Source organism: Scyliorhinus canicula, chromosome 3, assembly GCF_902713615.1.
Source record: "Scyliorhinus canicula chromosome 3, sScyCan1.1, whole genome shotgun sequence".
Classification (NCBI taxonomy): Eukaryota; Metazoa; Chordata; class Chondrichthyes; order Carcharhiniformes; family Scyliorhinidae; genus Scyliorhinus; species Scyliorhinus canicula.
The window spans coordinates 132,809,057-132,825,397 of NC_052148.1; the positions used below are offsets into that span (position 1 = coordinate 132,809,057).

At 44.5% G+C, this 16,341-nt stretch overlaps 1 protein-coding gene across 15 annotated transcripts in view; it reads left to right on the forward strand.

Annotated features, from left to right (window-relative positions):
- Nucleotides 1-15,732, forward strand: part of apbb2b (amyloid beta (A4) precursor protein-binding, family B, member 2b) — a 407,406-nt gene extending 391,674 nt beyond the window's left edge. For 11 of the 15 annotated variants that reach the window (XM_038791324.1, XM_038791319.1, XM_038791323.1 and 8 more), the window contains 5 exons: nt 1,013-1,100; nt 2,437-2,520; nt 8,537-8,652; nt 9,061-9,240; nt 11,460-15,732. In XM_038791324.1, the coding sequence (XP_038647252.1) occupies nt 1,013-1,100; nt 2,437-2,520; nt 8,537-8,652; nt 9,061-9,240; nt 11,460-11,627 (636 nt within the window). In that variant the 3' untranslated portion in view covers nt 11,628-15,732. The remainder of the gene's footprint in view (nt 1-1,012; nt 1,101-2,436; nt 2,521-8,536; nt 8,653-9,060; nt 9,241-11,459) is intronic. The other 4 variants (XM_038791334.1, XM_038791322.1, XM_038791325.1 and 1 more) reach the window with 1 other exon arrangement.
- Nucleotides 15,733-16,341: the final 609 nt, after the last annotated feature.

Genomic DNA, 16,341 nt, shown 5'->3' on the forward strand with positions numbered 1-16,341 from the left:
GTGGAACAGAAAGAAAATGGAGAAAGCAAACTACAGAGTGAGAGTGGATGTGTACAAAACAGAAAATGGGGTGGTGAGAAATCTGGACCAAGTACGAAATGGAACAACTACCAAGTATGTGTTAAAATCAGAAATCAAAATGGAGAGACGAAATCCAGAGAGCAAAAAAAAAAGGAAGTGAGAAAAAACTAGAGCAAGTACCACAAACCAGGTAAAGGGTGGTACAGTGGTTATCACTGCAGCCTTACAGTGCCAGGGACCCAGTTTCGATTTCAGCCTTGGGAGACTGTGTGGGTTTCCTCCAGGTGCTCCGGTTTCCACCCACAGATGTGCGGGTTAGTTGTATTGGCCATGCTAAATTGCCCTTTAGTGTCCAAAGGTTAGATGGGGCTGCGTGGGAATAGGCCTAGGTAAGTGCTCTTTCAGAGAGTTGGTAGAGACTCAATAGGTCGAATGGCCTCCCTTCTGCACTATACGTTTTCTATGATTCTGTGAAGGTAGAGAGGAGAGAGAGAAGGAGGAGAAAACCAGAAGACATTTAGAAGAGGGAGAAAACCAAGGACAGGAGGGATAAATGAGAGAGAGAGAGTTAACCGGGGGTCTGTAGAAAACAGGAAAGAAGTGAGTGCGCAGATATGTAGTTGAAAGCTCATCCTGGAGTTAAGTATGAGTTTGCTTACAGACTGGTTCAGCTTCAGCCAGCTGCTAGGTAAAGGAACCGAGTCAGTGACCAGGGTCCAGAGTTTGTGGCAGGTTCCTTCCATGTTGGATAAGCAATCTGATAATTTAGGTCAAGGGAGATAAAGCTGGGTGACATCAGTTTGAACGTGGAAACCAACTGTGTTTCCAGATAATGTTGCCAAGGGGCAGCATGTGGATTAATAGAAGACCAAGGATAGATCCTTGGGGAACACCAATGGTAATTAGCTGTTGTTAATACTGTAAGTACTAGCCAGTGCGTGAATTGTGTTTCATCAGTTTACAAAGGTTACCTATTTATCATTTTTTTCAGATTATGGCAGAACGGAGGAATGCCAAAGCTGTGGCTTGCAGCATTTCCCAGGATCGAGTCAATGTGAACCTCGATGTTCCTCTACAAGGTAACGTTTTTCTGAATAAACAGGTCTAGTCCATTTCACTAGAATGTGGCTTTAAAAACAATCTTTAACTTAACCATGGTTCAGTGGTAGCACTACAGTGTCTGAATTAGAAAGTTATGGGTTCACTACAAGTATTTGAATACCTAATCTCGACTGGCTGTCCATTGCAATACTGATGGAGTGCTACTCAGTTGGACATACTATAAAAGAAATTAAACAAAGGCCCCACCTGTCCTTCTTGGGTGGTTGTAAAATATCCCATAGCACTATTTCCAAGAAGAGCGAGTGTGTTTGTCCCTGATGTCTTGGGCAAATATTTATTCTTCCGTTAACATCGCCACAACAGATTATCTGGTCATCTATGTTGTTACTATTTATGAGATGCTGCTGTGTGCAGATTGGCTGCCACATTTCCAACACTGACTGTATTTCAGAAGTGTTTCACTGGTTGTAAAGCACTTTGGGATATACTGAGGTCATGAGAGGTATTATATAATACCAGACACTTACTTTATCTTCCTCTTTATATTGTCCTATATGTGTGCCTTAATTGTGTTGGTCGCATAAACTAGAAAAACATAATAATAATCGCTTATTCTCACAAGTAGGCTTCAATGAAGTTACTGTGAAAAGCCCCTAGTCGCCACATTCTGGCACCTGTTCAGGGAGGCTGGTACGGGAATTGAACCCGCGCTGCTGCCTTGTTCTGCATTACAAGCCAGCTATTTAGCCCAGTATGCTAAACCAGCCCCTGGTTGCCAAATTACCAAGAGTTGGCCATGAAACTGAACAAATTAAAGTTCAAAATATTTTGGCATAAACTGCGTAATTCTGAGTTTCCGATAAGATAGACCATTCATGGATTAAAGAAAGGGATCCATCTAGAACTATACAATGACCAAACCTCCGATGATAACATTATGATGCATTGAACCATGTTTCTAATTGCATTTGCTCTATTGGCAGTAGCACTATATTTTTGCAAATTAATATACCTATATAAATGGAGATAATTCAGTGTTGTGACGGCTTTATAACACATTACAATTTTTATATATATATATATATATATACATCATTTTTAAAATCTGCAATTACAGTGGTCCAACAGTATGTTGCCTATGCAAATTTAGATTATTGTGTACTTATTTTAATTTGTTATTAGTTTTCCGCTGCCTGCGAATTTCCTGTCCATCTAAATTAATGGGGAGGAATCATGGGTTGCAAGCAGAGAACTCTGCTTAAATAAATTGTATCAATGTAATAAAATGGATATTACTAATGCATGCAAGAGAAAATGTAATTTGACATGCCTAAATTTGTTTCTGCTCTGTAGTAGATTTCCCAACACCAAAGACGGAACTGGTACAGAAGTTTCATGTTCAGTACCTCGGTGTGTTGCCTGTGGCCAAACCTTTAGGTAAACCAGGGTGGATTCAAAATATTTACCACAGTTATTGATTTTATTCTGAATAAAAATAGGCCAAAATACTATAGTTAGGCATAATTCGTTAACACAACATGCCGCTAATATGTATTGTAAAGGGTAAAAAGCATTCTAATGTCCATATAAATGTGTTGGACGTGATTCTCCGTTTCTGAGACTAAGGGCTGGATTCTCTGATTCTGTGGCTATGTCTGCAGGATCTGTCTGGTATTACAACCAAAACGTCGGCCCCGCACCAATGCTCCGCCCAGTGGGGGCTAGCAATCACACCATGTAAAACCCTCAGCTTTACCTGCCAGTACAGACACAGAATAACCGGTCGCGGCCGTGCGTGGACCCGTCCATCGAACCCCCGAACCATCCCCCCCCACTAGTCCCCCAGACCCCACCGAAGCTGCTCCTGCCAGCGGATGTGGCAATCCGCAGCCGCCAGGCGAGGTCTCAGAAAAGTGAGAGGATACGCGCCCCACGCCGTCGAGAACGGCCCACTGAGGCAGGGCCTCAGATGATGTCCTGAGGCCGTCCCGATGGCGTGCGGCGTACTCCTTGAGTACGCAATTTTCGAGGGGGCGGAGCATCGGGAAAATGACACCGCCCCCAATTGCAGCGTAAAAATGGATTCTTCAAGCCGATCGCTGAACGCGATTTCGCGTTGCCGATTAAAGATTCCAGTCTTTAGTATTGACGCCAAGGCAGAATTCATGGAATCTCACGTTAGAAAAACTGGCGCAACACCTGGACTGATTCCGCGACTTCTAAGGGGCTAGCACCGGCGCCACATGGAACACAATCGATTCTAATGAGAAACGGTGCTGGATTCGCCAGTTTCACGATTGACACTCAAATACTGATGAGTTGCAGATACACACTGCACTCACCACACACACCATTCCAGCCCACAAGGTGACAACAAGGAGAGCAGCCCCGAGGTTTACCGATGCCGAGCTGGAGACCCTTTTGGCCGCAGTGGAGGAGCAGCGGATGTCCTTGTACCCCTGCCCGGGAAAGAGGCTTCCAGTTGCAGCTGTTCACTGTGCCTGGGCAGAGGTGGCAACGGCCGTGAGTGCTGTGAGGAACACAGTCTGGATGGGCCAGTAGTGCCGGACAAAACTGTACAACCTCCTCAGGGTGGCCAGGGTGAGTAGGCAGCACTGTGCCCCTGGCAGTAACCCACGTCCCATGCATCCGTAACCCTACTCCTCCCAGCCAAACTCCCACGCTGCCCCCCCATGCCGGAACCCATACTGGCTGCCATGGCAGGGTCCCCTGGCCACTGAGGCCATCAGCTGCCCACCCACTGGGCTACATGTGTCGGACTGTCTAACACTGTTGTTTTCTGTATGCCCCCCCAACCCCGGAGAAGGCCGTGCGCAACTGCTGGGAGCAGGAGAAGACAGGAGGGGGACCGCCGGACCTGCGGCATCTCACCGTGGCCGAGCAGAGGGTCCTGGACATGGGCACCACCCCAGAGGAACCGAGGGCGAGGGAGTGAGACCCCGTTCAGTGCAGTTCCTTGTGACACGTGCCCATCTCCCCCCAACCCCCCCACACTCTCACCCCCACACCATCCTCACGCCAACGCCATCACCCCCCTCACCCCAACCCACACGTCCACCCCCACTCTCTCCAGCCCCCTGTCCTCCGCATTTAGAGTATTGCGTGCAATTCTGGTCGCCGCATTATAGGAAGGATGTGGAAGCATTGGAAAGGGTGCAGAGATTTACCAGAATATTGCCTGGTATGGAGGGAAGATCTTCTGAAGGAAGGCTGAGGGACTTGAGGCTGTTTTTGTTAGAAAGAAGGTTAAGAGGTGATTTAATTGAGGCATACAAGATGATCAGAGGATTAGATAGGGTGGAGAGTGAGAGCCTTTTTCCTCGGATGGTGATGTCCAGCACGAGGGGACATAGCTTTAAATTGAGGGGACATAGATATAGGACAGATGTCAGAGGTGGGTTTTTTACTCAAAGAATAGTAAGGGCGTGGAATCCCCTGCCTGCAACAGTAGTGGACTCGCCAACATTAAGGGCATTTAAATGTCATTGGATAAACATATGGATGATAAGGGAATAGTGTAGATGGGCTTTAAAGTGGTTTCACAGGTCGGCGCGACATCGAGGACCGAAGGGCCTGTATTGCGCTGTAATGTTCTATGTTCCCTCCGGCCCATGGTTTAATCATGCCATTTGTCTTATTGGAGTGATAGGGTGGATCCATCAGACGGCCCCTGGCCCCAGCCAGTACCACAGCCGTACCCCCCCTCCCCGCCGTGAGCTGAGCACTGACGAGGAGAGCAGCTCGGTCACCAGCCCTCTGCCCGAGACTTGGGAGACCCTGGAGCTCGGGTCGGAGGATGACAGTGATTTCCCGTCACAGCTGTCTCCAACACCCTCCACCATCCCAGAGATACTCACCTCAGTTGGGCACTTTCGTGATGACGTTCCTGGGAAACTATCTGGTGTACACCACACAGTTGACCCGGTACACCAGGTGGAGGTCGGAGCACTCGAGTGGGCAGACGGTCAGAGGACAGTCCCATCCTAGGTACTAGCTGCTTCTGGAACAAACAGTCCCATCCATAGTGGAGATGCAGTCGAAAAGCCAGGGACTATCTGAGAGTTTGTCGGCGATCATCCAGCACCCGCAGGTCCAGTTGGAGGAGTCCAACCACGTGCAGCAGCAGGTGGTGGTGCCGACAAGTGTGCCACCCAGGCCAAAACCATTGGGGGGTGATGGTTTTGGCTATGGATCCGCATGTCCAAGGCCTGGGGCATTCTGTGTGTGTGCTGGCCAAACCCAGGACAGGGTTGCCGCCTCACAGGCGACCATGTGCCAGCGCCACCTGGAAATTCCAGCGGTGCTCCTGAGCTAGGCCCAATCACAGCGGTATTGCCCAGGGGCTGGCCAACATGGCGCAGACACAGAGGGAGGTGGCGCAGTCCCAGAGGGAGATGGCGCAGTCACTGGCTGATGTGACACAAACCCAAAAGGTGGTGGCACAGTCGCAGCGTGGTGGCCCAGTCCCGGAAGGTGATGGTCCACTCCTGTGCTCTATAGGGCCGCAAGCGTGCAGATCCTGGTCGAGATCAGAGTGGGCCTCCAGGACTGGCAGTGCCAGTTATCGTTGGAGCCTCAGGGGATAGCTCCCCTCGCACGTCCATCCCATGGATAAGCCCATGGGCCATTTGGCATCCCGAGGGAAGAGGAGGTTGTCTTGTTATGCTCTTGATGTAGAATAAGCTGCTTCCTTAATGTGCACTCTGACAAAGGAAGGTTCAGACTTGGAGATAGCTTTAACACGTTTATTGAACTATTAACAATTCTCCTACTTGGATTCGACTCTACTGTTATCCTACTGTGGGCAGCACGGTAGCATTGTGGATAGTGCAATTGCTTCAAAGCTCCAGGGTCCCAGGTTCGACTCCGGCTTGGGTCACTGTCTGTGCGGAGTCTGCATATCCTCCCCGTGTGTGCGTGGGTTTCCTCCGGGTACTCCGGTTTCCTCCCACAGTCCAAAGATGTGCAGGTTAGGTGGATTGGCCATGATAAATTGCTCTTAGTGTCCAAAATTGCCCTTAGTGTTGGGTGGGGTTACTGGGTTATAAGGATAGGGTGGAGGTGTTGACCTTGGGTGGGGTGCTCTTTCCAGGAGCCGGTGCAGACTCGATGGGCCAAATGGCCTCCTTCTGCACTGTAAATTCTATGATTCTATAATTCTTCTATATTGGGGGAGCATGGTAGCATTGTGGATAGCTGCATGGGCTTCATTATAGTGTGTCTCCGCATCGGTCTGTGGCCTCTGGATAGGCATCATCAGCCGCGACCACAGTGGATAACCCGTCACCCAGGAGCCAACCCCCCAGACGGGGGGGGGGGGGGGGGGGAGTCTGGAACATGTCAGGAATTGTCGAGTGTGCTAGGATGAAGGTGTCATACTGCCCGGGTTCCAGGCACAGACGTGTATGATGTGCATATGAAGGTCACATATCAGCTGCACATTCAGTTTGTGTAGAGCCTGTAAGGGCACATGCATCCTGCAGCACCTTGGACTCCTCACCATAACCCTCACTCCCTACCCCCTCCTCCTGTCCCTGGCGTATCTGGTGGGCAGCCCCTGGACCCGGGGCAACCTGACGATTGCGGCGAACCCTGTTGCTTGGGCATCCTGGTGGGCTCGATCCACATTGAAATGGATGTATTGAGGCACCTGGGCATATAGGGTCTCCATGACTACCGGATGCACCTGTGCACCGAGATCTGAGAGATCCCGGGCAGGTCCCCACTCGGCACCTGGAACAACCCCTTTGCGTGAAAGTTATGGGCAACCGTCACCTTGACAGTCACCAGGAGCGGGTGTCCTTCCCCTTTACCCAAGTTGCCAGGTGCTCCATCATCTGGCAGATATGCCGCACAGTCTCTCTGCTCAGCCGGAGTCTTTGATGGCATGCCCAGTCTGGCAGGTCCTCGAATGACAGGTGCTGCCGGTACACGCAAGGCCTCATGCGGCACTTGTGAAAGGCCGACATGTTAGCATGGTCCATACCCTCATCCCCAACCAGGTCCACTGGGCTCCAAGGTGAACCCGGTTGGCACTGCAGGCTCCTCCCCCGCGTGTCCCTATCCGCACCGCTGGCCCCATTGGTGGCCGGCACCATGAAGGCCTCTGGCCCTGGCGTTCATCTCTGATGCCAAGAATACCATTGGCTGGCACTGCCCCTGCCAGGGTTATGCACCGCAATCCCCCTAGTGGCTACTGTGGGTGTTGCCCTGGGTGGGCCGCCGGGTTGGGGGGGGGGCCCAAACAGCCAGTGTCACTGCAGAACCAGGGTGAGTGGTTAGTGTGGTGCACAGCAAGGTGGCTGCCTTGCAGCCGCAGTAATGGCGGCCCATGCCTGGACACCTCCACAGTCCCGTGGGGGGTCACCCCAGTAACTCGGCCTGTTCCACCCCATCCCCCCCTTCTCTGGCCCTGGCAGAGACCCCCCACCCCAGCCAGTGTCTGGCCTGGCAGACAGCAGTCATTCCTCTCCGTATCCTACCTCCTCTCACCCTCAGCAACCACCATGTCAGTTTCATAATTTCTAAAAGCACAAGTGAACCTCGCCATCGGGAACTCGGCCCATCGGTGGCGGAGAAACGCGGAGGCCCTGGAAAGCACTCGGTCGGGCCCACTAATGATGTGCAAACAGTGTTTACTGTACATGGGTTCTGGGAACGCATTGGCACCTCTGTTGAGGTGATGGAGAATCGCAATTTGGAGTCATCGGCGCCCACCGCGATTTTAATGCGGAACCTATTCTCCACCCAATCACCTTTCCCAGTTTTAGTGTCGGCCAAAGGAGAATCCCGCCCGTTATTTCCAAATAAGTACAAAATGTAAAATATCTGAATTAATGCTATTTCACCTTCTACTTTTAGTATGTGGAGGCCAAGATTCTCCACAATGTCTCTATTGCTGCAAATCTGCCCGATTAATGTTACACTTAACCTGGCACTTAGAAACAAATAAACTAGGAGCAGGAGTAGGCCATATGGCCCTTCGAGTCTGCTCCACCGGTCAATATGATCATGGCTGATCCTCTATCACAATGCCATATTGCCGCATTTTCCACATACCTCGTGATTACATTAAAATCTAAAAAATTCTCACTTTCTTGAATACTTTCAGTGACTTGGCCTCCACAGCCTTGCCAGGAAGATAATTCCACAGGTTCACTCCCCTTTGAGTAAAGGGAACTTCTGCTCCTTGGCTTTCTAGCCTGACAGCCATCCACTTATACAGGCTGATGGCCGGGTAGGAAAGCTGGTGAAAAACCTTAAAAGATGTCCTGTGTTGCATGTGGGAAACATTTTATTTCCATATTTCCTTTCTGAAAATCCTCACCCCACCCCAAATTCTGCTCTCTTCCCAGCTCCCAAGTAAATATCAGCACCTTAATTGGAAGAATGTTGACTAATAAATCTTTCACTTTTCTGCTGTGATTGGTAGGTATAGAAATACTGAATGGAGCAATTGAGAGCTTACTGACCACGACCAACAAGGAAGACTGGATATCTGTTATAATGAATGTTGCTGATGCCACTGTTACAGTGATAAGGCAGAAGGTGAGTAATGGACATTTCTGTGTAAGGGTATAAATTCCTCCTTTTCTCTCAGACAACAGCCTTGGAATATTTGGTCAGTCTGTTTTACAGTTGAAATACATTGTAAATTGATATAATTAATTTAAATGAATATATCAATGAAGACAAAGTGACCATGCTTTCATCAAAGGAGAGATTTCCCCACCAAACATTTGGAGGTATGTTCTAATCACTGGCTATTGGAGTGGCTTAATAGTTTTCAATTGATCTCTTGCACCTTTTAATTGCATTAAAATCTGTATTATCCAAATTTTAATCTCGTATTGCTAAAATATTTCCATTGGCCTAAAATTAATAAAGGACAATAACCCATTATAGTTCTCTGGATGACAACAGTTTCTGTTATTTTTCTTCACTCACCTGGAGCAGGATGAAGATGAGGTTTTGCTGGAGTGCCGTGTTCGTTTCCTATCATTTATAGGAGTGGGGAAAGACATCCATAGCTTTGCCTTTATTATGGACACGGGGAATCAACGTTTTGAGTGTCACGTCTTCTGGTGTGAACCAAATGCAGGAAATGTATCAGAGGCTGTGCAGGCTGCATGTATGGTGTGTACCCTCTGAAGAGAGATCTTACTTTCATAATCGGACGCTTTGTTAAACTATATTTAAAAGCTGCAAAGCCCTTTAAATCACAGTTTAAAAATAAGGGGTCTCCCATTTAAGATTCTTGACTAACAAGGGAGCCAAAGGTTATCGGGGGTAGAATATGGAGTTGAGGCCACAATCAGATCAGCTATGGTCTTGTGGAATGGCAGTGCAGGCTCGAGGGATCAAAAAAGACCACTCCACCATTGATGAGACCATGGTTGATCATCTACTTCAACACCATTTTCCTGCATTATCCCCGTATCCCTTGACGTTTTAATATATAGAAGTTGATGACTGAACATTCAAAGCACTCTAGAGCAGAGAATTCCAAAGATTCATCAGCCTCTGAGTGAATAAATTCCTCCTCATCTCAGTCCTAAATGGCCAACCCTTTATTCTGTGTCCCCTGGTTCTGGAACCTCCAACCATGGAAGACATCATTCTTCCTGTGTCTAGCCTGTCCAACCCCATTAGAATTTTTGATGGTTCAATGAGATCACCTTTTAATCTTCTAAACTCCAGAGAGGAAAGGTCCAGTCTATTTAAAATCTTTCCTCATAGGACAATCTCTCCATCCCAGAAATGAGTTTGGCAAACCTTTGTTGAACTCCCTATGAGGCAGCTGTATATTTCCTTTGGTAAGGAGACCAAAGCTGCACATGGATAGCTTGATCGAGGGCCGTAGGGCCTGTTCTGTGCTGTACTGTTCTATGTAAAAGGTGTGGTCTCATCAAGGCTCTATATCATTAGAGACATTTTTACTCCTACACTCAAATCTGCTCGCGATAGCAGCCAACGTGCTATTTGTCTTAATTGCTTGCTCTACCTGCGAGTTAGCTTTCAGTGTCTCATGAACGAGAACACCCAAGTCCCTTTGAAGTTCACTACTTCCCAGCCTCTCACTATTTAAGAAATATTCAGTGTTTCTGTTTTTCCAACCAAAGTGGGGAAGCTCACATTTCTCCACATTATAATCCATCTGTCAAATTTTTGCTCATCCGCTTAACCTCTCCAAATCCCCTTGAAGGTTTTTTACATCCTCCTCACAACTCACAGTTCCACCTAGTTTATGTCTTTTGCAAAAATTCTCATATCCAAATTATCTTCTGGTTGTTAACGCCGGAGGGATCTTGTGGTCCTGCCGGTGGTGCACTCACTCAGTAGGTTTCCTGGCGGCATGGGATAGAATCAGTGGGAAATCCCATTGACCGTGGCAGTATCCCACCACCAAGAAACATGCCATAGGAAGGCCAGAGAATGTCATCCAGAGATCATAAATAGCTGGGACTTGAGCACCATCCTTGTGGTACCCCATTAGTCACAGCCAGCCTGGAAATGACCCATTTATTTCTACTTTCTGTTTTCTGTTTGTTAACCAGTTCTCAAGTCATGCTAGTATATTCCTCCAATCCTACCTGTTCTAATTTTGCTAGTGTGGGATCTTATCAAAGACTTTCTGAAAATGTAAATGTACCACCACATCTGCCAGTTCCCCCTTATCTTTTCTGCTAGTTACATCCTTATAAACTCCCAACAGATTTGTTAAACATTATTTCCCTGAAATCCACGCTGACTATGCCCAATCAGATCATGATTGTCCAAGTGTCCATTCATCACATATAATAGTTATAATAGTTTCTAGAATTTTCCCAACAATGGGTATCAGTCTAATAGGTCTGTAGTTCCCTGTTTTCTCACTGCATCCTTTAAAAAGTGCCACCTTCCAGTCTGCAGGGGCCATTTCAGAGTTAATGGGTGGGATTTTCTGCGCAGCCCACTGTGTGTTTTGCCGTAGAGGCTTGCCTTTGGCCAGCAGATCCCACCATTGTCAAAAGGGTTTTCCCTTGGATGCTGGTCCCAGCGCAGGGATGCGCTGTCAGTGGAACCGGAAAGTGTGAACGGCCAGAAAATTCTGGCCTATAGAACTTTGAAAGATGAGCACCAATACACCTACTAAATCTACAGCCATCTCTTTCAACACCAAGATGTAGATCATCTGGTCAAGGGCACATGTTGAACCCTACTGTCTCCTAACTGATTAAAATTGAAAAGATTTAAAAAAACGATTTAAATTTTTCCAGAAAATGATTTAAACTGTTTACATTAAAACCCCCAACTTTTCTGGCTAGGCTAATTATCTTAAGATTAATTGCATTCAATGTCTTTTTTCTGTGCAGCTTCGGTACCAGAAGTGTTTAGTTGCCAGACCGCCTCCTCCAAGGATGTGCTCTTCTGGTCCTCCAACAGACTCTGTGTCAAGGCGTGTCACGACCAGTGTAAAACGTGGAGTTTTGTCTCTCATTGACACTTTGAAACAAAAGCGACCAGTATCTGAATTACCATGAAGAGGATCTGGCAAGATCCCTTTAGACACTAGTCTAGGAATAACTGAAATAAAGCAACATGATCATGCAGATGTTGAGCCTTCAAGTTATATATGCTGATCCTCTTGTCTTCAACATATATTGTTTATTGTCAAATTTAATGTAAGACGAGCATGTTGTCTCATTCTTCATCATGACATTTTGGGAGGCGCATGAATAACTTTCTGCTATCAACGTTTGAATTCACTAACCGATGGAAGGTGTCTGGAATTTCTATAAGCTCTGGATTAAATGGTTCCCAAGCAGCTTGTCTCACTGTCCATTCGGGCTGGAATTCTCACAACCAACCTTACACCAGAAGTATTTACTAGTGCACTTATTCTGTCACTAACACTGGTGTAACATAGTGGTGTTTAGACTATAATAGAACTGTTTCCTTTCAGTCAGTAGTATCTTTTTGGCCATTGCAGTTGTGTGAACATGTGTACCCAACTTATAAGGTGACCAAGAGTGATCCCTTGTTGCTCTGCTGTTTGCTATCTGTGAAGGAAGTACTAATCAAAACAACTTAAACTATTGTTGAAACATAGAGACATGCAGCTCACCAGTTTTGTCAGCTTTCATAAGCTCATTTCATAATCATTGACCTAGCCACAAGATGTACATTTGCCCTGTAACATAGAACAATAAGTAGCCATCAAGCCATGCATTTATTAAGTCCTATGAATATTTTTTTAGAAAACAAAATGTTTAATTAATCTTTAGTTACAGTATCAGCTTTTAATCATTTAAATTTTTGCATTTTTAATAATCAGGAGTCATGTGTAGTATGTATTCTTTGTTGCTTAGGCCATTCATTGACAAAAGCTGCGTTATTGCTTGATGCAGTATCATTTGGAAATATGCCAAGAATACCTGGGAGTATTTCATCCCATTGTGCAGCGGATTGCTGGCTATTTGTGTTAAACACCATGTTTGATTTTGCCTAGCTACACTGTATAATCAAGACGCCAGCAGTTTTCTCCTGCTTTGACACGAGAGGGAATGTGAAGGGGTACGGGTGAGGGAAGAGACCATGAACAGGATACGTTAATAGAATTATGAATTAATCAATGTCTTTTTTTAAAAAACATTCAGCTCACAGAACAAGAGAAGTTGAAATGCCCACATCTCAATTTCCGTAAAAAGCAATCTGTCAAAACTGCTAGATTTTTTAAAAGTTCAACATAGACATTTCAGTGATGCTTTAGTTTCTTTTCACAAAAGAGTTAAATTTCTCTTTCCAGTTTTACTTCAGGATGTAGGAGATGGATTTAAGTTAAAGATTGAAGGTAATTGAGTAAAAACCAAGAGGAAAGTGATAGATTTCGACCATAATTCCCCTAGTGAGCTGGAGGTATGTGAGATGATCAGAGCAGATAGATTTAGCCTGAATAGAAAACTGCTAACAAGATTGCACCCAGTTTATGGAGATTATTGCTATTATGGCGATTAGTGGCGGCAGCAACAGTGGGGGGTGAAGATTTCTTATAAGTGGGACTATGAACACATTCACGATGAGTAAGTGACCAGGATGAATAAACCCAAAAAGCTAACATTACAGATTTCACTTAACAATTATTTACACCTCAGAATGGCACAGGTAATGTCAGGTAATACCCCTCAGAATGGCACAGGTAATGGCTAATGGCCATGTCTGTAGTAATGTTGTTTAAGAAATCCCAATCTCACTTCCTGTTTTAAATGTTCTCCAAAAGGTTTTGCCTGGCTTCAAAATCAGTTAACCGTAATATTTTTTTCTCTAATTTCATAATGCATCTGAACACAATGTAAATATTTCACTGATTTCTAAGAGTAGTTAAGAAAAGCAAATTGCGAACTCCCATTTAAAACTCTACTTGCATTTTATTGGTGGGAGACGGTGTCACAGGTACAACTAGAATTGCATTAAATTAAGAGATTGCAAACTGCAGATATACAAATAGAATCTGCAGGTTATTTGCAAATAGGGGAAATAGAGGCCACAAAAATCAGTGCAGTGCTTGCACAAAATACTTAAAACTGATGAACATTACAGCAAAGTCAGGTGTGTGTTTTATTTTTTAAAATGCAGGTTAGATTTGACCAAATGGTATGTCTTTGGAGGATTTTTTTTTTTGTCATTTGGTAAAATGCCCATTACCGTAGCCAGATATTTTCTTTTTGTTGCTATAAAATACAAGACCTGTAGAAGAAAATCAGTTCTTTTTATTTTTTTAACAAGTAGGCCAGCTGGTTGTAACTAGATTACAAACATTATCTATGCATCCATTACAGACAAAATTGCTGTGTCACTGCTTTGCATGCCATATTACTATTTTAAGCAAGACAGCAAGTGAACTTTTAAAAAAGAAAGCATATTAATGAAAATATTTTTTATTTTATTTATTATATTTTATATTGAAATATCTCTCGTAATTAAGTTGTATTATGTTCTACAGTCAGGTTCTCACATTGTAGCTAGCATTAATTAATCTCTAAATATTGTAGACTGACGAAGTTAATATTTTAGTTTTTCTTATTCTTTGATTACAATGAGCCAAAGTGTTGTTGTGATACAGGAACAAAGCCAGTTTAAAGCTGATTTTGTTTATGATAATTGTAGGGATTGAAGTAAGTGTCAGGAGTCTGCCAGATACGCTGTCATTCATACATCCTTTTGTGCTTCCCAACAATACCTCTTTTACTTGTTGGTTTAAATATCTGAAAATTATCAACTGGCTAAAATCCACTGCTTTGAGGGGGGGGGGGTGGTGGAGCGAATGTTATTATGCAGGAGCCCTATAGCTTCAAAAATAATTTCAGCTATCCATGTGTACAGTAACTGATGTTCACAATTCTGGTATTTGTGCCTGTTACACCACATGTAATCTTTCTCATTGAAACCAGGTAAATAATGTGGAATGTAGTCATGGACTTTGTGGATATTTGTTTTTTTGAGATCTTGTGTAGGATGTAACAGCTTCTGTTCATCTTGCCCTTTACCTTTCAAAGATTTGCTCACAAGAGACAAATTAATATAAGGGTGATTATTCCTCACTTTTAATCAGAAGCACGGCATTTCAGTGCGTATGGGGGAGAGAATCAAGATTACACCTGGTTGCGTCCAGCATCGTCTCCCTAGAAGCATGACTTGCAGTTGTTGAGTGTGGAGGATGGCAGGTTCAGTCCTTGTATTCGAAAAATATGATTGGCATAAAGCAAGAAATTCTTAAATTGCAAAAGGATTTTGAAATACATTTTCAATACTTTGTTTAATATGTCACTTCTAGGTGTAATCTGACATTTACCAGAGTCCACTGGTGATAGTCTTGAGCCATAAGAGTTCATTGTATCCTTCTTGCAATTACAGAGTGAGCAGCAGCAGTCTTAAAATTATAGGAGGTTGCTACCGCACCCGAGTCCGATATTCTTAGAGCAGACATTCACTGTACGTACAAGCAGAGACACATTTTGAACCATAGCTGCTTGGAGTTCTCCCTTTTTGTTGCACCTGAAAGGAGCACCGATGGCGTTGCCTTAGTGAATAAGTGCATTTCATTGGCAGGTCGGGATGTCCTAACTATTTTCAGATCATTAGATGGCCTGCTTTTACAAAGTGTGCAGTGAGAACCCGTTGAATCGACAAGTCCTTTGTATAATGCAGTGTTGGTGCACAATAACAGTGCAGAGCAAGTCTGACATATGTTTTTTCTTTCTCTCCATTTGTAACTCCTTTTTAAAGCCACTGGCATTCTACATTCCAACAGTTATTACTTAGTTGATATGACTTCTGTGGAAATTGCAAATTTAACTTTGATGTCAACAGCCCTCTAACCTGTCTCATCATAAATTAAGTATGTTACGTTGCTAAAAGACTGAGCAATGCAGCTCAGCAGCCGGTGAGGCTTCTGATATTTTATCTTTTATTTTAATCCTCATAACTATGTACACTTATTGCTATGGAAAACGATCTATGTTCGAGCTGTATAGTGGGCTATTAAGCAGCTGATTTACAGCACAATAGCTGTTCTCTTCTGCTTCCCACTGATTTTACACCTGTAAATGTAATCCATTGTGAGAATAAACTGCATAAAAATTATGTTTAGCTCTGCCTCTGATCTTGTAATTGATCACACCACAAAGAAAAACTCTACATATTGACAATCAACGGCATTTTTTGTTATTGGTATGACTTTCAGAAGTCATGGTCTGCAACCTGCACCTCCCTGGAGCCATAAATAATGTTTGGAAAAATAAAGTCCACCAACACTTACCAACTTAGACATTATTAATTTTGAAGAACAATATACAATTTTTACTTTGAAATTTGTGTTTTTACATCAAAAATATAAAGTATAGCTTATTACAAGACTGATGACCTGAAATGATTCTGTATATTTCAGTATTAACAAAAATGTAGTGTGTTTGTGGACTAGTATGACCTAGAGTCTGGGAGGTGATGCACTGTGTAAGTAAGTTTGTATGTTATGAACTTTCTTATTGTGGGTACATGTTTAACTCGCTGCCTGGGTATAGAGCTAATGTTGTGGATTAACTGTCTGCTATTTTCATTTCCACACGCATCAATTTTGGAACCTGGATGTTGCATTAAGCTCACAGTTTATCCAGTATAACTGATTGACAAAGAACTGGCAAAGTCTTATCTATTAACTTTGTAAAGGGCTATCATAATTTTATTGGCACAATGTTTAGC